The following is a 24,258-nucleotide window of genomic DNA, read 5'->3' as shown; positions in this document are numbered from 1 at the left end:
AGATTGATCCGGACTCTGGACTGTTAACTATAACATCGACTGGCGGGACAGTGTGTGTGTATGAATGAATGCATATGCTAATTGTTGAATTTCCAATAAATGCAGCATATTGCCTTTTCCCCGAAAAAGATCCTGTTTGCTTCTTATGAGCTGTGACATTATTGACATGAACTGGGACCGTATAGATCATTGTTGCAACCAGGGTCCTGTAGTGACACCAAATCTTTTATAAAGGAGGTCAAATAAGTGTCTAAGACAAGGTTATGGTTTACTGGTTAGGATTATGCTGTCTATATGTGTGTATCAATTTTGTAGTTGAAGTTATGAATATTGGCTCTATACTGTCTGTATTTCAAACTTGAGCTATGCTTCTGGGTGACACCCCAGACAATTTGGCATCAGCTCTGCCTAGCCTGCTTGATGGCTCATTAAGGACCATCAGCTATACAACTGACCCATTGAGAGAAGGCAGATACGCCTTGTGACTCAACAAGGTATGCAAGGACTTGCCTAGGGACAGAACTCTGAGGTTTTTCCATGCCATGTGCTGGGCGGCTTGTCCTTGGGACAAAGAAAGCAGAGACCACATGGCAAGAGACTATAAAAAGCTGCTGCAGCTTCTCCAACTTGTCTTCAATCCTGCTTCTGACCTCTGGAGGGACTTTGCTACAAACGGAAGCTCTGAACAAAGGACTGAATGACCCATCCCAGCTGTGACTGTTCCAGAGACTTGATTTGAACCTGCAGTTTATTCTATCACTGTTACAAGCCTGAACTAAGAACTTGGCCATTACTGGATGTAATTGATTCCATTTAACCAATTCTAACTCTCATCTCTGTCTTTTTCCTTTTATGAATAAACCTTTAGATTTTAGATTCTAAAGGATTGGCAACAGCGTGATTTGTGGGTACGATCTGATTTGTATATTGACCTGGGTCTGGGGCTTGGTCCTTTGGGATCAGGAGAACCTTTTTTCTTTTACTGGGGTATTGGTTTTCATAACCATTCGGCCCCATAACGAGTGGCGCTGGTGGTGATACTGGTAAACTGGAGTGTCTAAGGGAATTGCTTGTGTGACTTGTGGTTAGCCAGTGGGGTGAGACCAAAGTCTTCTCTGTTTGGCTGGTTTGTTGTGCCTTAGAGGTGGAAAAACCCCAGCCTTGGCCTGTAACTGCCCTGCTTTAAGCACTTTGTCCTGAATTGGCACTCTCAGTTGGGTCCCGCCAGAACCAGCATCATGTAAAGGCACAAGGTAAAGGAACGGGTATGGAGACCACCTGGAATAACCAGGTAAATACAGTAGACTGACAGCACAACATAGCAGTTGTAACCAGAGGTCAGAAAAGGAATGTCTGTGCTGACACATCTGAGCCATCAGATGGCACTACAGACCGCCCAAACCGAGTTCCAGGAAAAATAGAAAGACAGGAGTTACTTAATGTAGCCCAGGAGTCAGCAACCTTTCAGAAGTGGTGTGCCGAGTTTTCATTTATTCACTCTAATTTAAGGTTTCGCGTGCCAGTAATACATTTTAATGTTTTTAGAAGGTCTCTTTCTATAAGTCTATAATATATATTTAAACTATTGCTGTATGTAAAGTAAATAAGGTTTTTAAAATGTTTAAGAAGCTTCATTTAAAATTAAATTAAAATGCAGAGCATCCTGGACCAGTGGCCAGGAGTCAGCTTGTGTGCCGCCTTTGGCACGCGTGACAGAGGTTGCCTACCCCTGATGTAGCCCATCAGTTTATGCATGAAGGAGTGGAAGGTGTGACGAACTGGGACTGTTCTTAATGTGGTCTTTGAATGCTGAGTGGGGAGTGTTGGCTGGGAAGGCAGGGGAGTGTGGCTGGGATGGTCTGCATTGGGGGATGGGAGACTGGCCAAGGGAAGATACCTGAGCATGTAACATGAGAACCCAGGAAGGGGTTAGAGGCCAGGTGACACCTTTGCCCGGGAAACTGAACAAAGGGTGGGGGGAGAGTTTCAGGGCTGGCTGGTGGAATGGCTGGCAGGCAGATGGGACTCTGACCCCCCAAGGGGGCTGTGGTGCCCTGGGACCCCAAGATGGACCTAACTGAGGGGTATCCTGTTGTCTGTGCCTGCAAGACCTGTCTTGGACTGTGTCCCTGTTGTCTAAATAAACCTTCTGCTTTACTGGCTGGCTGAGAGTCATGGTGAATCGCAGGAAGCTGGGGGTGCCAGGCCTTGCGTCCCCCCACACTCCGTGACAACTGGTGGCAGTGGTGGGATCTACTGCACCCCGCAGACGGCGCTTCCTGCAGTAAGTGACTGGGGAGCAGTAAAACGAAGGGGGATTGACGGGGACCAGGTGGGCTGAAGAGTCAGAGAGAGACGGTTATCACCCCTGGGAGTGTGTGACCAGCGAGAAGGACTTTTGCAGTAACAGGGTCCCCCGGGAGATCGCAGCGAGTGGTCCCAGGGGCGGAGGAGTCTGCAGCTCGACCCTGGCAGAGAGGTGGTGACCTGAAGAGGGGCTGGCACACTAGGGGTCTCCCTGGAACGGTGGAAAGCGGAGAGCACAGGCTGGCGAGTGGCCAGCAGAAGGATGTATGCTAAACGCCGAAAGAGCGACCTGGTGGAGCTGTGCAGGCAGAGGGGGCTGCACATTGGGAGGTCCACCAAAGAACAGCTCATTGCCCAGCTGGAGGAGAGGGATCGCTTGGAGGAACCGAGCCCTGTCCCTAAGAGAAGCCGCCCGGCGGATGCAGCGTGGGCCCTGGGGCCTGACATGGCTGGGAGGGGTCAGACTGCTGCCGAGGACATCCCGAGACCCTGCCTACCTCTATCTAGGGGAGGGGTTGGGGGAAGCCCAGCGAATACCGAGGGCACCCTGACCCCAGCAGCCAGCAGGGGATCGTCCCAGCGGAGCTCCCCGTCCCGGGAGCGGATGCGGCTGGAACGTGAATGGGAGATGAGACGGGAAGAGCTTGAGTTAAGGAAGCAAGAACTGAAGCAGGAGCAGGAAGAGAAGGAGAAACAATGTCAGCATGAGCGGGACCAACGTCAGCATGAGGAGAGCCAACGTCAGCATGAGCTGGAACTGGCCAGGCTGAGGAGCAGTGGGGCCCCGGCTGCGGTGAGCGAGGGGGGACCCAAGACTGCAAAGAGCTTTGATAAGTGCTTCCTGGCCCAGCGTAAGGAGGGGGAGGACATGGATACCTTCCTGACGGCCTTTGAGAATACTTGCAAGCTGCTCCAGGTTGACCCTGCAGACAGGCTCCAGTTTCTCATCCCCTCACTGGACTCCACAGCCAGGGAGGTGTACAGCCGACTGAAAGGGGCAGAGACAGGGGACTACGAACTGTTCAAAAAGGCCCTGCTCCACGAGTTTGGGCTGACCCCTGAGATGTACCGGACAAGGTTCCGGAATCAGCGTAAAACCCATGAGGTCACATATCTACAACTAGCCAACCGGGCGCAGGTGTATGCCCGCAAGTGGACAGCTGGGGCCCAAACTATAGAGGACCTGCTTGACCTATTCGTACTGGAGCACGTGTATGAGCAGTGCCCATCCGACCTGAGGCGATGGTTGATGGACCAAAAGCCAGAGAACCCGCAGCATGCAGGCCAGCTGGCCGACGAGTTTGTGAACAGTCGGGCAGGGGATAACAGGGAGGAGTCCCAAAGGAACAGTCCCACCACAACGCAGAGCGAGAGTCACCATGGGACCTCCCAGTGGGGAAATATGGAGAACCCCCACCAAAGGGGAACATCCAGCGTCAGGTCCATCTGACCCGCTCGAGGGGACCCACGGGACATGGGCTGCTATCACTGTGGCCAAAGGGGCCACATACGGGCCCAGTGCCTCAGGCTCAGGGACAGACTGAGCAGACCCAATGCACAGAGGATTGACTGGGTAGAGACCCAGCCGGGCGAGAGGCAGCATTCCCAGGGAAGGGGGGCTGGCAGAGTACCACCTGCTAAGGAGGGAGGAGAGCTCCAGGCCAGCTCCTCTGGGGGGCTGGATGCTCCAGACTCAGGGTTTTTGGTTTTCACGGTGGGCGCGGAGCTGTCCCTGCGGAGCGAGTACCTTGTTCCCCTGGAGATGAATGGGAGGAAGGTCAATGGATACTGGGATACGGGCGCAGAGGTCACGCTGGCCCGGCCCGAGGTGGTGGCCCCAGATCGGGTGGTGCCCAACACCTACCTGACCCTGACGGGGGTGGGTGGGACCCCAGTCAAAGTGCCCGTGGCGAGGGTACACCTGAAGTGGGGGGCCAAGGAGGGCCCCAAGGACGTGGGGGTACACCTGTATTTGCCCACTGAGGTGTTGATGGGGAGGGACCTGGAGGACTGGCCAAGCAACCCCCAGGGTGCCCTGGTCATGACCCGTAGCCAGAGCCGGCGAGGGGCACTGCACCCTGACCTTGGGGAGGGTGCCTTGCCCGAGGCGCAGGACCCTAACCTGGTGGGGAGGGAACACCCAGGGACACGGCTCAGGGAGGCTGCAGCTTCAGACCCAGCCGGCGAGAGAAAGCAGGTCCCCATCCCTGTCCCAGCTGCTGAGTTCCAGCCCGAGCTGCAGAAAGATCCCTCCTTGCGGAAGATAAGGGACCTGGCCGACCTCAGTGCGGTACAGACCATGGGGAGAGGTGGGAGAAGGGGTTCCTGTACCGAGAATGGGCTCCCCCAGGGAAAATGGAGTCAGGGGGGATCAGGAGGCAGCTGGTGGTACCCCAGAAGTATCGCCGCCAGCTGCTGTACCGGGCCCATGACATTCCCCTCTCAGGGCACCAGGGAACCTGGCGTACCCAGCAGAGGCTGCTACGAAGCTTTTACTGGCCTGGGGTCTTTGTTACTGTCCGGCAGTACTGCCGATCCTGTGACCCCTGTCAGAGGGGGAGGAAAGCCCGGGACAAGGGGAAAACGGCTTTAGGACCCTTGCCCAGCATAGAGGAGCCTTTCCAGAGGGTGGCCAAGGTTAGAAGGGGGGCTCTGAACCAAGAGAGCCCGAATCACCGACCTCCAGACTGGAGCACTGGGAGAAGACCCCAGCCCAGTTGGAACCCCAGGGGTATTGGGGTGGGAAAAAGGCACGGGCCGCATAAACCTTCCCACATGCGAACTACGAGTGTCATCGAGCAGCCCTGACCTAAGGGGGGGGGCGTGAAACTGGAGGGGCCTGGTGTAATTCTCACCAAGGAATGGGAGGGATGCTGGGGCATCCATGGGAACGGGGGTAGGTTCGAACTTCCCCAGGTCACTGGCTGAAGTGACCCCGCTCAGTTCGGTCTCGAAGGGGGGAGAGATGTGATGAACTGGGACTGTTCTTAATGTGGTCTTTGAATGCTGAGTGGGGAGTGTTGGCTGGGAAGGCAGGGGAGTGTGGCTAGGATGGTCTGCATGGGGGGATGGGAGACTGGCTGTGAGGGAGAATACCTGAGCATGTAACATGAGAACCCAGGAAGGGGTTAGAGGCCAGGTGACACCTTTGCCCGGAAAACTGAACAAAGGCTGTGGGAGGGGACACTGGGGGGAGAGTTTCAGGGCTGGCTGGTGGAATGGCTGGGAGGCAGACGGGGCTCTGACCTCCCAAGGGGGCTGTGGTGCCCTGGGACCCCAAGATGGACCTAACTGAGGGGGTCCTGTTGTCTGTGCCTGCAAGACCTGTCTTGGACTGTGTCCCTGTCGTCTAAATAAACCTTCTGCTTTACTGGCTGGCTGAGAGTCATGGTGAATCGCAGGAAGCCGGGGGTGCAGGGTCCTGAGTCCCCCCACACTCCGTGACAGAAGGAACTTTAAAAAAGCTAAAGCAAGTAGCAGAACGGGAGTGTATGGAGGGTGATGTTAAAACATGGGTGCGAAATTGTGTGCGGTGCGCTCAGGACAAGGCTCATCCTCTGCACTGGCAACCCAGGAGGCAACAACGAAGGCTAAAATTTATTTTATTGATAAATTGCCAAGGAGTAAGGAAGGATTCCAGTACTTATTAGTGATAATTGATTCCTTTTCAGAAAGGGCGGCTGGCAGGATATGGTCAAATCATACACCAACACATATAACACATGCTAAATTATTATTCTTTATCCTTCATTCTAAATTATATAAAATACAAAGATAAAATCCTACTACTACACCTGCAGCTCTCCCTGCCCCTCCTCTCCAGCAGGGCAGGGCAGGGGCACGGAGAACAGAGCCCCAGGGAGAGGACGCTCAGCACTTACACAAGGGGACGGGGTGCTGGGGCCGCGCTGTGGGGGAAGGGGTGGGACAGAGACGGCCCCAAGGATTCACATAGGGAAAGTCCGGCCATGAGGCCCCGTCATTAATGATCTGGAGGATGGCGTGGACTGCACCCTCAAAAAGTTTGCAGATGACACTAAACTGAGAGGAGTGGTAGATACACTGGAGGGTAGGGATCGGATACAGAGGGACCTAGACAAATTAGAGGATTGGACCAAAAGAAACCTGATGAGGTTCAACAAGGACAAGTGCAGAGACCTGCACTTAGGACGGAAGAATCCCATGCACTGCTACAGACTAGGGACCGAATGGCTAGGTAGCAGTTCTGCAGAAAAGGACCTAGGGGTCACAGTGGATGAGAAGCTGGATATGAGTCAACAGTGTGCCCTTGTTGCCAAGAAGGCTAACGGCATTTTGGGCTGTATAAGTAGGGGCATTGCCAGCAGATCGAGGGACGTGATCATTCCCCTTTATTCGACATTGGTGAGGCCTCATCTGGAGTACTGTGTCCAGTCTTGGGCCCCACACTACAAGAAGGATGTGGAAATATTGGAAAGAGTCCAGCGGAGGGCAACAAAAATGATTAGGGGTCTGGAGCGCATGACTTATCAGGAGAGGCTGAGGGAACTGGGATTGTTTAGTCTGCAGAAGAGAAGAATGAGGGGGGATTTGATAGCTGCTTTCAACTACCTGAAAGGGGGTTCCAAAGAGGATGGATCTAGACTGTTCTCAGTGGTGGCAGATGACAGAACAAGGAGCAATGGTCTCAAGTTGCAGTGGGGGAGGTCTACGTTGGATATTAGGAAACACTATTTCACTAGGAGGGTGGTGAAGCACTGGAATGGGTTACCTAGGAAGGTGGTGGAATCTCCATCCTTGGAGGTTTTTAAGGTCCGGCTTGACAAAGAATCATAGAATCATAGAATATCAGGGTTGGAAGGGACCTCTAGTCCAACCCCCTGCTCAAAGCAGGACCAATCCCCAACTAAATCATCCCAGCCAGGGCTTTGTCAAGCCTGACCTTAAAAACCTCTAAGGAAGCCCTGGCTGGGATGATTTAGTTGGGGATTGGTCCTGCTTTGAGCAGGGGGTTGGACTAGATGACCTCCTGAGGTCCCTTCCAACCCTGATATTCTATGATTCTATGATCACAGGGCTCGGCTGCCACTGAGTGTCCAGCACCTAGCGCGGAAGGGAGAAGGGACAGGAGGGGGCAGGGGGCTGGGACTTACCTGTCTGTCTGTCTGTCCGTCTGTCTGTCTGGGCGGCTAGTCTGGAGCAATGAGGATCGGAGCTCAGCCTGTGCAGAGCGCTCGGTCCCGGGGTATTTATAGACCTACTGGGGGTGCAGGGTGTGAGGAAGGGAGCAGGGGAGAAGGGAGGGGGGCAGGATGCTGAACATGCAAATCAGCCCAGCTGGCAAATACAAGGATCCCAGCCCAGAGCAAACAGAGACTCTGTGACCCGCCCGTCAGCTGAGCTGGGATCATTAGGGTGAGATCAAAGGCAGAGGCATTGGGTAACGGGCCCATCCTTGACCTCTGTAAGGGCACTGTTAGGCCCTTAGTGAAACTTGGTGGGGTTTTTTGGTTGGCCATTTCCCAGTGCCAAAGGAAAGGGGAAGGACTGAGGAGAAATCAGGACCCTGAAACTGACAGAGTGGGGTTACATGTTTTCCTTTTACCTTTCCCATTTTTCCTTGGTTGCTGTTTAATAAATTGTTAGGGGCCCGATCCTGCCCCAGACGTGTGTGCGCGGCCTGCCCACCCCACAGTAGCCAGGGCCTGATCCTGCCCCAGACGTGTGTGCGGGGCCTGCCCCCCCCACCCCCACCCCACAGCAGCCTGGGCCCGATCCTGCCCCAGACGTGTGCGGGGCCCGCCCACCCCATAGTAGCCAGGGCCCAATCCTGCCCCAGACGCGGGGCCCGCCCACCCCACAGCACAGTTCTCTTGGCTCACCCTGGCCTGGCCCTGTGGGGCGGGGGAGGGATGCCACATCAGCACGAGGGACAAAGCCCTCGGTTGCTCTCAGGCTCTGGCGGGAGCTGCCTGAGCCTCTCAAGAAGTGTATCCGGGAGGTTTCCACCCACTGAGGAAACTGGAGATCTCTGGGAGCCAGCGCGGAGCAGTTCTCTGGGAAAAAACCCTGCCAACGAGGGTTCCCTGGAGGTCACTGGCTGGCACAGATGGGCTGGGCTGTTTGCTCAGCTGAGCGAAGCTCGGACCCTCAGGTTAGCGGGAGCCGGCGGAGCTCCATAGACCCCGGGGCTGGCTCCTGGCTCTGCACAGAGCCCCCCCTCACCCCCACCAGTGCTCAGCACCGGCGCTGGGGGGTAGGAAAAACACCGCTCAGCACCGTTCCCAGGGGAACCAGCCCCAGGGGGCCTGTCCTGCACAGAACATCCCCTAATCCCCCTCTGGCCCCGGGCTCAGCTCCGCGTCCAGGAGCACTGGGGTGAACAGGGCCCAGGCCATGTGCGGTTTCATGCATCTGCTGGGAGGGGGATGGGAAGTGGGAGCCGTTAACTTCATCCCACAATGCACCTCACCTTTCCCACAAGCGCCCTGAACTCCTGCCTGCCCCCAGCCCTCTGCACGCCCAGCCTCAGGCTGCCCCAGGCAAGTCCCTGCGGGGGTGCAATGCCCAGCACTGGCTGTAGGGGGCTGCAGCGCACACCTGGCCCCGGGCTCAGGCAGGTGAGCTCTCGGGCGCTGCCCCACCTGTGCGGTTACACGGACTGCCCCGGGCATCTCCTCCGCAGTGCCAGGGCGAGAGAAGGGATCCAACCAGGGTGTGCAGTCCCCCCGCGGTCTGCGACCAGCCGGGGGTGCCGGGTTCGGCCCCCACCACTGCGTGGATCGGCAGGGATCCCATGTGCCCCTCCCAGCCCTGCATCTGCCTACTTCAGCCTCTGCCTCCTCGGCTGCCTGATCTATAACAGGCAGGGGGGAGGGATAGCTCAGTGGTTTGAGCATTGGCCTGCTAAATCCAGGGTTGTGAGTTCAATCCTTGAGGGGGCCACTTAGGGATCTGGGGCAAAATCAGTACTTGGTCCTGCTAGTGAAGGCAGGGGGCTGGACTCGATGACCTTTCAAGGTCCCTTCCAGTTCTAGGAGATGGGATATCTCCATTAAAAGGAAAAAAAAAAAAAAAAACAACTCTTGTTGTCAGGTGAGTCCCTGGGCCCTCGGAGCTGGAGCCTCGGGGGTTGGTTGCTGCAGTGGGAAGTGAATTTATCTCGTCCCCAGAGCCCCAGTCCCACTGAGTCTATGAGCCAGCGGCTCAGCACCCAGCCTGGGAGAGACGACGACGCCCGCTGCCCCTGGCGCTGGGTGAGAGTGGCTCCCTGAGGCCCAGCAGGGCTGAGTGCGGGAGAAGGGCTGGGGGCTAAACCCACCAACCTATCCCCTCTCCTGCTGCTGGGGGAGCTCCCTGCCCCCGGGACACCTGAATTCTACGTTCCTCACTCTGCTGCTCTGCAGGGCCACCTGTAAACGTGCCCCCCCTCGCCCCGTTTCTCTCCCTGGGCAGCAGGAGCCGCGGACTCGCCCTGCCCTCAGAGCTGGATACCGCACGGAGACAGCTGCTACAGCTACTTCGCCCACCAGCAGTCCTGGGCAGAGGCTGAGGTGAGAGGCTGGGGGGCGGCAGGGCCCCGGGGTCCCTGGAGTGCTCATGGGGGAGCTCCCCATCAGGGCACCCCCTTGAGCGCAGGGCTTCATCTACTCTAGCACCTCTGGCTCTGTGGAGACCTGCGGCTTCCATGCCCAGCTCTCCGGCCAGGCCCCCTTGCAGGGTATCCGAGTCCGGCGGCAGCTGGCCAGGCCCCACGCCAGTTTCTCCCAGCTGGCCTGGTCTAAGGCCCCTCGCTGCCCCACACAGCGGGGTTGCTCTCCTCTCGTCGGAGCAGCAGGTCCCAGGGCCACTCCCCGGCCGCGCCCCTCAGCACAACTCGCCCCACAAACCCAACCCAAGAGCACCAGGCACCTTCCACCCCTCCCTGGGCATGAGCCTCCTCCCTCTGCAGGTCGCCTCCAGAGACCCCCCAGCCAACTCAGCTCCCCACTCTCCCCCTCAGGAGGCGTTCCTCCTTTCAGCACCAACCCCCGGCCCCGGCCCCGGCCCAGGAGTAGGGGGCAGGGCTGGCCGGCCCAGGGCCTCGCTGCCCAGTAACAGGGACCCCGGGGGGATGCCAGGGGGGAAGGGAACCCTCGAGCGTCGGGACAGGGGAGCTGTGCTGGGCCAGGCCGGGATGGGACATTGACATGGGAACAGCCCTGCCCTGGCGGGGGGGGGAGCAGGAATGGGGCAGCAGGTTGTGGTTTTACCTTCCAGTCCCAGGCCCTTCATCCCCGATTGACACCCACACAGGGGGGCTTTGCCCAGGGACACAACCTGCCCTGGGGGGTGGCCCCCCGTGCTAGGAGAGGGGAGGGATGGCAGGTCAGGCCCCCACCCCTCCCCTGCTGTAACCCACTCTCTCAGCTGAGCCAGGGGCTTGTCCAGAGGCAGCCCCCTCCCAGCCCAACCCCGGGCCCTGGGAGGGGGCTCTCCAGCTGCAGCGCCCTCAGAATAGCCACAGGAGAGACGGGCCGTCTGGGGGCACACCCCTAGGGAGACACAGCTCAGACCCAGGCCATGTGGGGCACTGGATGGCTCCCCAGGACACAGAGCCCAGCATCCCACTGCTCTGTGTCAGCGCAAGCCGCTCCGTGGCCCTCGCCCCAGGTGTGTCACTCCAGGAACTCCCCACCCGCCTGCAGCCAGCGCGTACACTGAGCTGGGGCGTGTGAGAGCGAAGCCACACGTCGGCCCTGGCTGGACGGGGTCGTTCTCTCAGCCCAGGGCTTTGGGGACGGGGGGAATTGTCCCAGCCCCCCAGAGCCCCTTCAGGCAGCGATCGCAGTGGAGGTGACTGCGTGACTCTCCCGCAGGCTGAGTGCCAGAGCTCCGGCCACGGGGCCCATCTCTCCTCCATGCTCAGCGCAGCAGAAGGCGGTTTTGTGGCTGGGTACCTCGGCCAGTTCCCACGAGCTGGTGACGTCTGGATCGGGCTCTCTGACCCTGAGCAGGTGAGTGCCCGACGCCACCTTCCCATCGCCACTGCTCCCTCCCGGCCCTGGATTTCATTTCTCTGCCCCGGGGCCGCGCGGAGCCGGCAGTGAGCCCTGGCCAGTGAGCCCTTCCCAGGAGCTGCCCCGCCCGGGGGGCTCCCCCTTCCCACCCTTCGGTGCCTTGGACCCAGAGCAACCCCAGCCCACAGGGACCCTGGTGATAGGGCACCGTCCTCAAGCACCCGCCCTTCTGGCCCTGCCAGTACAGGGCCCTCGGCTCCCTCTGGGTGCTCACGCTCGCCGACTCCAAGCTGGGCCCTGGGAACCCCCTGGGGGGGTCTCATTAACTCCTGTACCCAGCACCAAAGCTTCCCCGTTAGCCCCTCAAGTCCAGCCCTGCTTTCAACCGGGGGCTGGTGCCAACCAGCCTCCCCTCCCTGTGCAAGAGTGCCCAGGCCTCCTCGCAGGGCTGAGCTCTCACTCAAAGTCCCTGTCCCTCCTCCGGAGCTCGATCTCCGCTCAGCCTCAGGCCCTGCCCCCACTCCACCCCTTCCCCCAAGTTCTCACCCCATCCCACCTCTTCCCACCCCGCTCCACCCGCAAGCGCACCCTGTCCCTGCTCCTCCCCCTCCCTCCCAGCACCTCCTGCATGCCGCTGAACAGCTGTTCCGCAGCGTGCAGGAGGTGCTGAGAGGGAGGGGAAGGAGTTGATTGGCAGGGCCACCGGCGAGTGGGAGTCGCTGGGGGGGGGGAGGAGGGGAGCTGGCTGCCAGTGGGTGCTAAGCACCTGCTAATTTTTTTCCCGTGGGTCCTCCAGCCCTGGGCTCAGCGTGAGCAGGGAGGGTGAGTGTCCCCCATCCGCCTGTCTCAGCCCAGACCTGGGGCGACCCATCTAGGTATAGGAGGGAGGGGTCAGTCTCCACAGTCTGCTCAGCCCTTGTCCGCTCAGAGGCACAGGGGGGGTCATGTAGGGCCAGTGGGGCAGGGCCGCCCCCCAGCACCAGGGCAACTCGCACTGGCCCTCACATGGCCCTCAGCTGGGGTGACTCTAGGTCACTTGGCAACTGGGGCTGGATTGGAGCCAGTGTCCATATCCCATTCCCCAACCCCCCGACCCAGTCACTCCCGCAGAGCTGGGGCCAGAACCCTGTATGGGGAGAAAGGCCCTGTACCCATTCCCTGTTCCTCCCCCCGACCCAGTCACTCCCACAGAGCTGGGGTCAGCGCCCTGTAGGGGGAGAGGGGCCCTGTACCCATTCCCTGCCCCCCCCAACCCAGTCATTCCCGCAGAGCTGGGGCCAGACTGGAGCCAGCACCCTGTATGGGGAGAAAGGCCCTGTACCCATTCCCTGTTCCTCCCCCCGACCCAGTCACTCCCACAGAGCTGGGGTCAGCGCCCTGTAGGGGGAGAGGGGCCCTGTACCCATTCCCTGCCCCCCCCAACCCAGTCATTCCCGCAGAGCTGGGGCCAGACTGGAGCCAGCACCCTGTATGGGGAGAAAGGCCCTGTACCCGTTCCCTACCCCCCCCCCCCCGACGCAGCCAGTCACTCCCACAGAGCTGGGGCCAGCGCCCTGTAGGGGGAGAGGGGCCCTGTACCCATTCCCTGCCCCCCCCCCTCCCGACCAGTGGTGAGCTGGGGCCGGTTCCCACCGGTTCGCGGGAACCGGTTGTTAAATTTAGAACCGGTTGTCCCGGTTCTAAAGGGGCTTTTAAATTTAACAAAAGCTCCAGCAGCTCCTTGCCCTGCCCCCAGCCCCAGCTCACCTGGCTCCGGCTCCCCCTCCCGGCTTCCCATGAATCAGCTGATCCCTTGGGAGGGCTGAGAAGGAAGCAGCAGCTTCCTGCAGGTGAGCTGGGGCGGGAGGAGGGCTCCAGGCGCCACGTAGCTCTGGCCCTAACTCTGGCCGGCCGGGCGGGTGGCGCAGCTCCAGTCCGGCCCCCAGCCCAGACTATGGGCCGGCCAGCGGCTCCGGCCCGGCCCGGCGCCCGCGGCTCCTAGCCCCCAGCTCCCGGCCCCGACTCCGGGTGGCGCGGTAAGGGGAGCAGGGAGGTGGTGTTGGATAGAGGACGGGGGGGTGGATTAGGGTCGGGACTCCGGGCGGTCAGAGGGCTGGGAACAGGGGAATTGAATGGGGGCAAGAGTCCTGGGGGGGCAGTCAGGAAGGAGCAGGGGTGTTGGATGGGGCGGTGGGGGGCAGTCAGGGGCAGGGGTTCCAGGGGCAGTCAGGACAGAGAGAAGGGGTGGTTGGATGGGGCAGGGATTCCGGGGGGCCATCAGGAATGAGAGGAGGGGTTGGATGGGGTGGCAGGGGGCAGTTAGGGGACAGGGAAGTGGGGTGGATGGGGCAGCGGTCCCGGGGGTGGGGTGTCAAGGAATGTGGGGGGTTGGATGGGGCAGGGGTCCCGGGGGGCAGGGGGACATGACCCCCTCGTGGGGTGAGGAGGAGGGAACCGGTTGTTAATATTTTGGCAGCTCATCACTGCCCCCGACCCAGTCACTCCCGCAGAGCTGGGGCCAGCACCCTGTAGGGGGAGCGGGGCCCTGTACCCATTCCCTGCCTCCCCAACACAGCCAGTCGCTGATGCCATTTTAATGGGTGAAGCAGGCGAGTCTGCACAGGGGTCTATGTCAGCGGGGTAAGGGACTGGGGCACAAGCCAGCGTGACACTGCCCCAGGAGCTGGAACAATTTGTAGAGTAGGGGTGCTGAGCGCTAACGAACCAAACTGTAAATCCTGTACATGATGGAAACCCCTTCAAGCAGCCCCCCCACCCCCCTCCTGCCCCCATAGTCCCAGCTCCTGCGCGCTGCTGCCTGGGGACCGGACCGGCTCGTTAGTGCAAAGGAAGCTGGAGGGAAAATCAGTCTCCTGCTCCGGGCTGTTACTGTGCCCACTTCTCTACTGACTCCCTCCCGTGCCGCCCCGCGATTCAGCCGTGCCACCCACCCACAGTGCTCCCCCCAGCACTGTGCATCCATTCGCTCCCCCTCCCCTGGGCTCAGGTCTGCTCCTGCCGCCTGGCAGCCGGACCTCTTCCCCATCTCTGCAGAACGGAGGCTGGGCCTGGACAGCGAGCTCCTGCCTCAGCTACGCAGCCTGGTCCAGCGGGGAGCCCCCAACGCCCAGACGCAAGAGCCCTGTGCAGAGCTGAGCAGTGGCACAGGTAAGCCAGGGCTCAGAGCCAGGGGAACCGAGGCAGCTCTCCAGCCCACAAAGGGACCCAGCACTGGGGGGACAGGCCCCTGCTCCCATGGACCCTCGTACCCGATCAGCCGTGTGCCAGGGCGAGCCCCTCGTCTCACCCAGCAGAGCTGCCCCCTCAGGCCTGCTGGGTCCCAAGTTCAAAGTGTGGCGTCAGTACTAGGCAGGACGCCGCACAGGCGCGCAGATGGACAGACACCCAGCGGGACCGGTCCCACACTGGGGAGCCATGCGCAGAGTTAAGGGAATGGGCCATAAGGAGCCCTCATGCCCCAGGGGCTAAACAGAGACTCTGGGGAAAGCGACTGCTCCCAGCAGGGCCCAGAACCCCCCGTCAGAGACTAGCCCCTCTCCCCCCTCCCAGGGGCTGCGGCTGGGTCACTCCTGGGGGAGACGGCTGCCATGGGCCTGATGGCTCACCGGTCCTGCCCCGGTGCTGGGCATGGATTAGCGCACAGGGAACGCTGCCCCCTGCCGTGCATGGGAGAGGCAGGCGCCTTCAAACTGAGCTAGTTCCTAAACTTAGAGGTGGTAATTTTCTAACACAAGGTGAGGCCGTTTCCACTGTTTCACAGTGCTCAGGCCAGAAGGGACCATCCACTCGGCTAATCTGACCTCCTCTGTGTCACAGGCCCCTTAAACTTCAACCACACCCCCCCGTATGAACCCAATAACTTGGATGAAAGCATTTCAGTCCTCATGAGACTAAACCGTTGTGTAGCCCAGGCGGAGAACAGGCGAGATCAAGGTGTCACCAGTGCCCAAAGCCCCTGCAATGGCAGGGGACTGATTAGGTGAGAGGTGGTAGGTAAGATCCGTGGGAAGCACGTCTAAGGGAAATGAGTTCAGGAGAGCTGGCAGCTTTTTAAGAGACATCATTAAGGGCACAGGAGCAAACTATCCCACTGCCCAGGACAGATAGGGCGTATGGTAAGAGACCAGCCTGGCTTAACCAGGAGACCTTCAATGATCTGAAAATCAAACAAGAGTCCTACAAAAATGGAAACTAGGTCAAATTATGAAACATTAATGTATATTAAAAAAACCAACACACGCATGTAAGGACAAAATTAGAAAGACTCAGGCACAAAATGAGATTAAACTAGCTAGAGACATAAAGGGTAAAAAGAAACATTTTACAAATAGCAAGAGGAAAACCAAGGACAGGGTAGGCCTGTTACTCAATGAGGAATGAAAGACAATAACAGAAAATGCAGCAATGGCCGAAGTGTTAAATGCCTTTTTAGTTTCAGTTTTCACCAGAAAAGGTTAGCAGGGACTGGTCAACTAATTTAGTGAACATCAGTGTCAATGGGGTAGGATGTCGGCGAACACAGGGAAAGAACAAGTTAGGAATTATTTAGCCAAGTTAGATGTCTTCAAGTCAGCAGGGCTTGACTAAACAGACCCTGGAATACTAAGGGACTGGCTGAAGAGAGCTCTGAGCCATTAGTGATTATCTTTAAGAACTCACGGAGGACGGGAGAGATCCCAGAGGACTGGAAAAGGCAAAGATAGCACCTAGCTATAAAAAGGGGAATAAGGAAAACCCGGGAAATTATAGACCAGTCAGCTTAGCTTCTGTACCCAGAAAGATAATGGAGCAAAAAATTAAGCAATCAATTTGCAAACACCTAGAAGATACTAAAGTGATAAGTAACAGTCAATATGGATTTGTCATGAACAAATCATGTCATATCCTTCTCTGACAGGGTAACAATACTTGTAGATGGGGGGAAGCAGTAAATGTGGTATATCTCTACTTTATTAAGGCTTTTGATACCATCTCAAGTCTTCTTCTCAAAAAAGCTGGGGAAATACATCCTAGATGGACCTACTATAAGATGGGTGCAAAACTAGTTGGAAAACTGTACTCAAACTGTACAGTTATGGGTAGTTATCAATGATTCACATTCGAGCTGGAAGGGTATATTGAGTGGAGTCCTGTAGGGATCAGTCCGAGGTTCAGTTCTGTTCAATATCTTCTGTGATGTGGATAATGGCATAGGTAGTACACTTACGGAGTTTGCAGATGATACCAAGTTGGGAGGGGTTGCAAGTGCTTTGTAGGACAGAATTAAAATTCAAAATGATCTGGACAAACTGAAGAAATGTCTGAAGTAAATAGGATGAAATTCAATAAGAACAAATGCAAAATACTCCACTTAGGAGGGAATAATCAATTGCACAAATTGCACAAAATGGGAAATAGTATCAAAGAATCATAGAACTGGAAGGGCCCTCGAGAGGTCATCTAGTCCAGTCCCCTGCACTTGTGGCAGGACTAAGTATTATCTAGACCATCCCTGACAGGTGTTTGTCCAATCTGCTCTTAAAAATCTCCAATGATGGAGATTCCATTGTTAGGATATAGATATTCAGGCCTGTCTGTAAAGGCCGATACTTTAGGAATTTACGTGTATTCTGATCACTTAGCTAGTTATAGAGGTATAAAAAAAAGAATCAAAATCACTGTCTGTCTGTGTCTGGGTCTTCTCGTCCTGTGACAGTCTGAGGCTCTGTTCTTAGGCTAAGTAAGGCCTTTGGCTAAGCAGCAGAGGCAGCCATAAGCTGAGAAGTGAACGGTCACGTCCTCACATTCCAGACTAGTCACATGGAAATCAGGTGCTATTGGGCTGTTAGGAATCCAATCCTGTCCTGATATTCCCATCACCTCCAGAGAAAGGAAAGAGCCTAGAACATGTAAAAGGAAACTTAGGTTGATAGTTTTCTGTCTGGTAAGAACTCACTTATCAATAGACACAGCTGGAAAACCCTTATGTCTGTATAGATGTAGTTGTGAAATCCTCACTTCTGTATTGTTTTGTATGTTTATTTGCATGGTCTCTGTCTGGTTCTGTGATTGTTTCTGTCTGCTGTATAATTAATTTTGTTGGGTGTAAACCAATTAAGGTGGTGGGATATAATTGGTTAAATAACCATGTTACAGTATGTTAGGATTGGTTAGTTAAATTTCAGTAAAATGATTGGTTAAGGTATAGCTAAGCAGAACTCAAGTTTTACTATATAGTCTGCAGTCACTCGGGAAGTAAAGGGAGGGGAATGGGAACAGGGAATGGGGGTGGGGGAATTGGAATCATGTTTTGCTAAGGGGGAAATGGGAACAGGGATTGGGAACAGGGATGGCTCTGTGGTGTCAGAGCTGGGAAGGGGGACACTGAGGAAGGAAACTGGAATCATGCTTGCTGGAAGTTCACCCCAATAAACATCGAATTGTTTGCGCCTTCTGACTTTGGGTATTGTTGCTCTCTGTTCATGTGAGAAGGACCAGGGAAGTGGGAGAGTGAAGGAATAAGCCCCCTAACATCCATAAACTCCCTGGGGTGCATCAGCAAGAGTGTTGTAAACGAGACACAAAAAGTAATTCTTCCGCTCCACTCAACACTGATGATTAGGCCTCAGCTGGAGTCTTGTGTCCAGTTCTGGGCCCCGCACTTCGGGAAGGATGTGGACAAATTGGAGAAAGTCCAGAGGAGAGCAACAAAAATGACCAGTGGTCTAGAAAACATGACCTGTAAGGATAGATTTAAAAAACTGGTGTTTTGTTTAGTCTGGAGAACAGAAGACTGAGGTGGGACATAAGTCTTCAAGTACGTAAAAGGTTATTACAAGGAGGAGGAGAAAAATTGTTCTTCGTAACCTCTGAGGATAAAAGAAGAAGCAATGGGCTTAAATTGCTGCAAGGGAGGTTTAGGTTGGACATTAGAAAGACTTCCTCACTGTCAGGGTGGATAAATTGCCCAGGGAGGTTGTGGAATCCCCCCTCATTGGAGATGTTTAAGAGCAGGCTAAACAAACACAGGTCAGGGATGGTCCAGATAATACTCTAGCCCTGGACTAGATGACCTCTCGAGGGCCCTTCCAGTCCTACATTTCTATGGTTCTATGCCCAGATCATAGAATCATAGAAAATTAGGGTTGGAAGAGAGGTCAGGAGGTCATCTAGTCCAGTCCCCTGCTCAGATGATCCCAGCAGGAGAATTGCACCTCATGCTGCAGAGGAAGGCAAAAACCCCAAGGTCCCTGCCAATCTAACCTGGGGGAAATTCCCTCAGCATGTGAGCAGGACACACCACCCAGGTGTCTAGATAGAGGATTCCCTTCACCACCTCCGAGCACTGGGCTAAGCCACCTGGTGTCTCATCTCCAGCTGTGGCCAACCACTGGTGCTTCAGAGGCAGGTGACCTTCCCCCCCACCCTCCCAATACATCTGGCCAGCTGTGCGTCAGGGGGGGGAAATTCTTTCCTGACCCTGCAGGTGACTGAGTGAAGCAGCAGATTTGATTATAGTCAGTGTCGTAATGCAGAGCTGCGAGTTCTGGGCATGCTGAGGGCACTGCAGAGGTTCCTGTTCTCCCATGGCCCGCGAAGGAAGGGGATGAAAGGGGGACTCGTGGATTCACAGATTCCAGGGCCAAAAGGGCCCCCCAACCACTCAGCCTGATCCCCCACGCACACACACAGCCCATAGAACGTCTCCCAGAAGCTGGCTTAAAGCATAGCTTTCAGGAGGATCTCGAACCTTGTTCTAAAGCCACTAAGCGATGGGGAGCCCAGCACACCTCCCTGGGGAACCACTCCAGTGTTTAATTACCCTCCCTGACAGGAAATGGCGTCTTATTTCAAGGATGAATTTGTCCGACTTCCACTCGCAGCCACTGGCTTCTGTTCTGCCTTTGTCAGAGAGCTGCCCACGGTCAGAGCCCCGTTCCACGTGTAAGTACCTGCACACAGCGATCGCGTCACCTCTCAACCTTCCCTCGCATAAAATGGATGGATTGCACTCCTGAAACCTCACCCTGTGAGGCTTGTTTTTCAACCCCCTGGGTCATTTGGGGGCCCCCTTCTGACCTCTCTCCAGTGTCGTCTCAGCCTTCTTCCAGTGTGGACCCCAGCACTGTATCAGCACCGTGACCTTTATCAGCCAGGCTGTAGTCCAGACAGAAACAGGCACCAGGTTTGCTTGACAAGACCTACCCCAGACCCATGCTGACTGGCACTAATTATATTTGTAGCCTCTAATTCTCTGTGGAGATAATGGGGCAGTCAATAGAGGACTCTTTTAGGCAGTGTAGCCGAGTTGACAGAGCACTGGACTGGGACTCAGGAGACCTGGGTTCCATTCGCTGCCCCTCGCCTGCTCGGTGGAACGGGACAAGGGGAAAGCAGGCAGCAATCCATATAAACTGGAAGTTATGACGCGTAAAAAAACAGATAAGAGAAGCCAAAGACATCAGGTACCAATCCATGACTGGCAGGGCTAAAGACAATGAGGAATTTTTCAAGTACATCAAGAACAAACGAAATCCAGGCAGTGGTGTAGGCCCAGTGGTCATGTCTTTCAGAAGAGGCGGGATGTTGTACTTGTATCACAGGAGGAGGATGACGTAGTTTCCAGTCCATTGGTAATTGAGGAGGATGTTAGACAACATCTACGAGGGCTAAACATTTCTAAATCGATCACTTGCGCACAGAAGCCCTACAAGAGTTGGCCGAGGAGATCTCTGGCCCCCTTCATTCACCGAGGTGCTCAAGCCAGCACCTTTCACTGGCACTCAATGCACACTGCTTTTTTAAAGGATCATATGCAAATTATTTGCGTCTAGGCCAATTAGATCATGAAATAATATGCATAAACATCCCCTGGAGCTGCACAAAACTTGTCAACCATGAATGAGGCTGGTTCAGCCTCCTTGGGCTGCTGGTTCTTCTCAGGGCCCTTTGACGACCGATCTGGGGTTGGGATCTCATCTACAACAACGGCTTTCCCGTTAACTCGGCTCCGGTGTCCAGCCCCTCGGCCAATACGGCAAATCTGGGCCACAGCGTCTCTCTGGGCCTGTCTCAGACTGGGGTGGGTGCTCAGAGCTCCATCCCACCCTCCTCTTCCTCGGGGCCATGCAGGAGCTGGGATCTTCTCCGAGGGGCATGGGACAGGCAGGGAGAGAGGCCACTGTACGTACAGCAACGGCCCAGCCTGCCCCACCCTGGGTCATTTCTGTTTTCTTTGCAGGTTTTCTGAAGTGGAAGGCTGAGCCCTGTGATGTCCAAACCTCCTTCATCTGCAAGTACCAACGCCAGCCAGGGGAGTGACCGGGCTCCGCACCGCGGGCAGGGGGCAGCCACGGTGTTAGCAGCCACGTCCCAGCCATGTGAGTGCACTGAGGGGCCGTCCCCTGCTCCCCCAGGACAGCAGCGCCCATGGCCCCAGCTGCAAAGACCCTTCTCCCCTGGATCTCTGGGTCAGTCTCGCTTGGCCCCACCCCACCCCTTGTCTCCTCAGCGATCGTGGTGTCCTGGGCTGATAATAAACTCTCTGCAGCAGGCTGTTCCGTGCGTCTCAATGTGCTCGTCTACATTTCTCCCCCTGCCTGGTGCCAGCCCCACTCCCTCGGAGGAGCCATTCAGGCAAGCGCCTGGTCTGGCTTTCAGGGGATGTGGAGTCTGTATCCGTGGCTGCCATGGATTTCCCGTGTGAGCGCGGGCCAGTCCTGTACCTCCCTGGGCCCTACTTCTGGGGTGCTGATCACCTGGGGGGGGGGGAAGTCGCTGGTCAGCTCTGGCCATGGAAGTGTCTTCTCCAGGACCTGTCCCCACAGGGATCATATGACCCAAGTGTAGGGACCTGCCCCCATTCTCACCTGTACTGGCCTGTTCCACGCCGGAGAGTTTCCTCCTCGCGGCTGAAGGGGCCCAGGACCCATATGGGTGCCTGGCCATGCAGAGGCTCATGGGAGATTCCCAGACTCCTTGGCCCTGGTGCTGCCCTGGGCTTGGTACGTCTGGTTCTATTCCCCGTAGCACCTCCATGGGGAGGGCAGGAAGAGCTGGGGGAGGAGCCCCACAGCGGAGCAGGGAGGGCAGGTTCTGCTCACTTACACTTGCCCCTATCAGCGATGGGAAGGACCTGCCCATCCCAGTGGCCCCAGCCCGCTTCCTGCAGGGGTTCCCGGGCCCAGAGCTGGGACGGGGGCTGACTCCCTCGCACTGTAAATCACCTAGTTCAAAACCACATTTTCGTCTGTTCAAAATGTTGTTCCAATTTTTGCCAAAATTCCCAAATGAAACGTGTCTGGTTTTCCGCCCCCCGGGGGGTGGGAACCGTGTAGGGTTACCATATTCAAACATTTAAAAAAAAGGACACTCCACGGGGCCCCGGTCCCGGCCCCACCCCAACCCCGCCCCCATTCCAACCCCTTCCCCAAAGTCCCTGCCCCAACTCTGCCCCCTCCTCTGAGCACCCCGCATTCCCCCTCCCGCTCTGATCTTCGTTGGGGGTTGCTAAGTGCTTCCCTGCTCCCCACTCCCCCTGCAGCCCCTGCACCCCCCCACTCCTGCAGCCTCTATGCCCCTGCCTGCCCTGCTCCTCCTCGCCCTGCAGCCTCTGCACCCCCCCGCCTGCCCTGCTCCCCGGCTCCCCGGGCAGAGGGAGAGCTGCGGGCTCCACGTGGAGCCAAACACTGTGCCCTGCTGCTGTGCAGGGGAGGAGGGAGCGGGGGGGGAGGGACTCTGGCTGCTAGAGGCCCCAGTGGCTGCGAGCGGCTTTCAATCAGGCCCAGCCGTCCAATCAGCCGCGCCGCACTCTGCAGGAGGGGAAGGGGGAAATCCCCCCCCGGATGGCCATTTAAAGCTGAAAAAGCCGGTCATGTCCGGGGAAACCCGGACGGATGGTAACCCTAGAACTGTGCCACTTTTGGGGTTACCCGAGGGGTACAGGGTGAATCACTATCACCTGCTTTCAACACGAGAGAGATGTGTCTGTGCCCACTGGGGGAAACTCGCCCCAAACTACTGCCAGTGGCAGCACAAACACCCCCCTGGGCTCTGCAAGGCCCGCTCCTTCCTTCCGCAAGCCGGCAATTCCCACATCCCTCCTCAGGCTCCCTACGAGAGCCTGGGGCAGAGCAGAGTTAGCCTGTGGCTAAGTCAGTGGAGACAGTTAGCTGCTCTGGCCCCGGGGCACAGGTCCTCCAACCTGGCTGTGTGCCCCACTGCCTGACACGCCAGAGTCCAGTGACTTGACTTCTGGACACACGCCACACGCAGAGCCGCTGCCGCCGAGGGAGCAGAGCCCCCAGGTCACCGGCTGCACCTCAGTTCAGCCCTCTCCGTGGCACCCAGCACTCAAACGGCCACGACGCTCTCTTTGCCCCCGACGTGGTTAATCTCCACGGCACATTCTTGGAGCGCTGGACAGAGGCGCCGACTTTCTGGTTTCCCTGGGGGTGCTCGACCCTCGCTCCGAGGCCCCACCCCCACCCTGCCCCTTACCCCCAAGGCCCCACCCTGCCCGGCCTCTTCCGCCCTCACTCCGCCTCTTCCTGCCCCTGCTCCCCCCCCCACTGCCCAGTGCCTCCTGCACGCAGCTGAACAGCTGATCTGTGCTGAGAGGGAGGTATGGGGGGGGGAGCTGATCGGAGGGGCCGCCGGTGGGTGCTGAGCACCCACTATTTTTTTCCCATGGGTGCTCCGGGGCTGGAGCACCCATGGATTCAGCACCTGTGGTGCTGTACTTAGCGCAATCGTCGAGGGTCGGTGCCTTTCCCTCTGTGAAGTGGCGCTAACGGGGAGTGGGACCCTGTGGCTGAATATGCTGGGTCTCAGCTGCGTGCCAGCCCGCATGACTGTGTGGCACCCACGTTCTGTAACGGACTCCTTCCCATCACCAGTGTCAGTGCTTTACACAGAAAGCCCCGTCACCCCAGCCGGAGCCCCGTCACCCCATCCCCCACCCCACTGACCCCCCCCACACCCAGCCGGAGCCCCGTCACCCCATCCCCCACCCCACTGACCCCTCCCACCCAGCCGGAGCCCCGTCACCCCATCCCCCATCCCCCCACACCCAGCCGGAGCCCCGTCACCCCATCCCCCACCCCACTGACCCCTCCCACCCAGCCGGAGCCCCGTCACCCCATCCCCCATCCCCCCACACCCAGCCGGAGCCCCGTCACCCCATCCCCCACCCCACTGACCCCCCCCCACACCCAGCCGGAGCCCCGTCACCCCATCCCCCACCCCACTGACCCCTCCCACCCAGCCGGAGCCCCGTCACCCCATCCCCCACCCCACTGACCCCCCCCACACCCAGCCGGAGCCCCGTCACCCCATCCCCCATCCCCCCACACCCAGCCGGAGCCCCATCACCCCATCCCCCACCCCACTGACCCCCCCCCCCCCAGCCAGAGCCCCATCACCCCATCCCCCACCCCATAAACCACCCCAAGCCCAGCCAGGTCCCATTTAGACCAGACTTCCAGTGGCTTCCTTCGCAAAGGCCCAGCCACCAGCCCAGCCAGAATCTACCGCCCCGTTCCCTCCCCTCTCGGACAGGGCCGGACTCCCCTTGGCCATCAGGACGTGGTAGCTAGGCCCGGGCTGGCCGTGTTCCCCGACTCTCATTCCCCTGACACGTGGTGTGGGGGACGCTTGCCCACCTTTCCCCAGGAGCTTCCCTCTGTCTGTCCCCCCCGGTTCCGGGCGGAGTCCATCACCAGGCAGCCAGGTTGGCATTACACAAAGAGCCTTCTTTATCGGTAACATTGAGGGAGGAAATCTCCCGCACCCGCTCCCACGGCTTTGTGCGTCCCCAGGTCCCCATGGCTGGCTGGGCGGGCTCCGAATGGCAGGGACACACCGCAGGGCGAGCGCTGGCACCGGAGGGGCAGCCCCGGCAGCTCGCCCGGTGTTCTGGGGCCACGCCCTCCGCACTAGGGCTAGCCTCACGCGTCTCCGGCACAGGGGCCGTCGCCCCTCCCATGGCGCGGGG

General features: G+C 57.8%; 1 protein-coding gene across 1 annotated transcript; it reads left to right on the top strand.

Moving 5' to 3' along the window:
- Positions 1 to 2,911: 2,911 nt before the first annotated feature.
- LOC135892618 (regenerating islet-derived protein 4-like) lies at positions 2,912 to 20,585 on the top strand. The gene is made up of 5 exons (XM_065420419.1): positions 2,912 to 3,026; positions 9,742 to 9,839; positions 11,145 to 11,282; positions 14,294 to 14,432; positions 20,506 to 20,585. The coding sequence occupies exons 1-5, from the start codon at positions 2,912 to 2,914 to the stop codon at positions 20,583 to 20,585; spliced, it is 570 nt and encodes a 189-aa protein (XP_065276491.1).
- Positions 20,586 to 24,258: the final 3,673 nt, after the last annotated feature.

This window comes from Emys orbicularis, chromosome 1, assembly GCF_028017835.1.
Source record: "Emys orbicularis isolate rEmyOrb1 chromosome 1, rEmyOrb1.hap1, whole genome shotgun sequence".
Lineage (NCBI taxonomy): Eukaryota > Metazoa > Chordata > Testudines > Emydidae > Emys > Emys orbicularis.
This window is presented reverse-complemented; position numbering and strand designations above follow the sequence as displayed.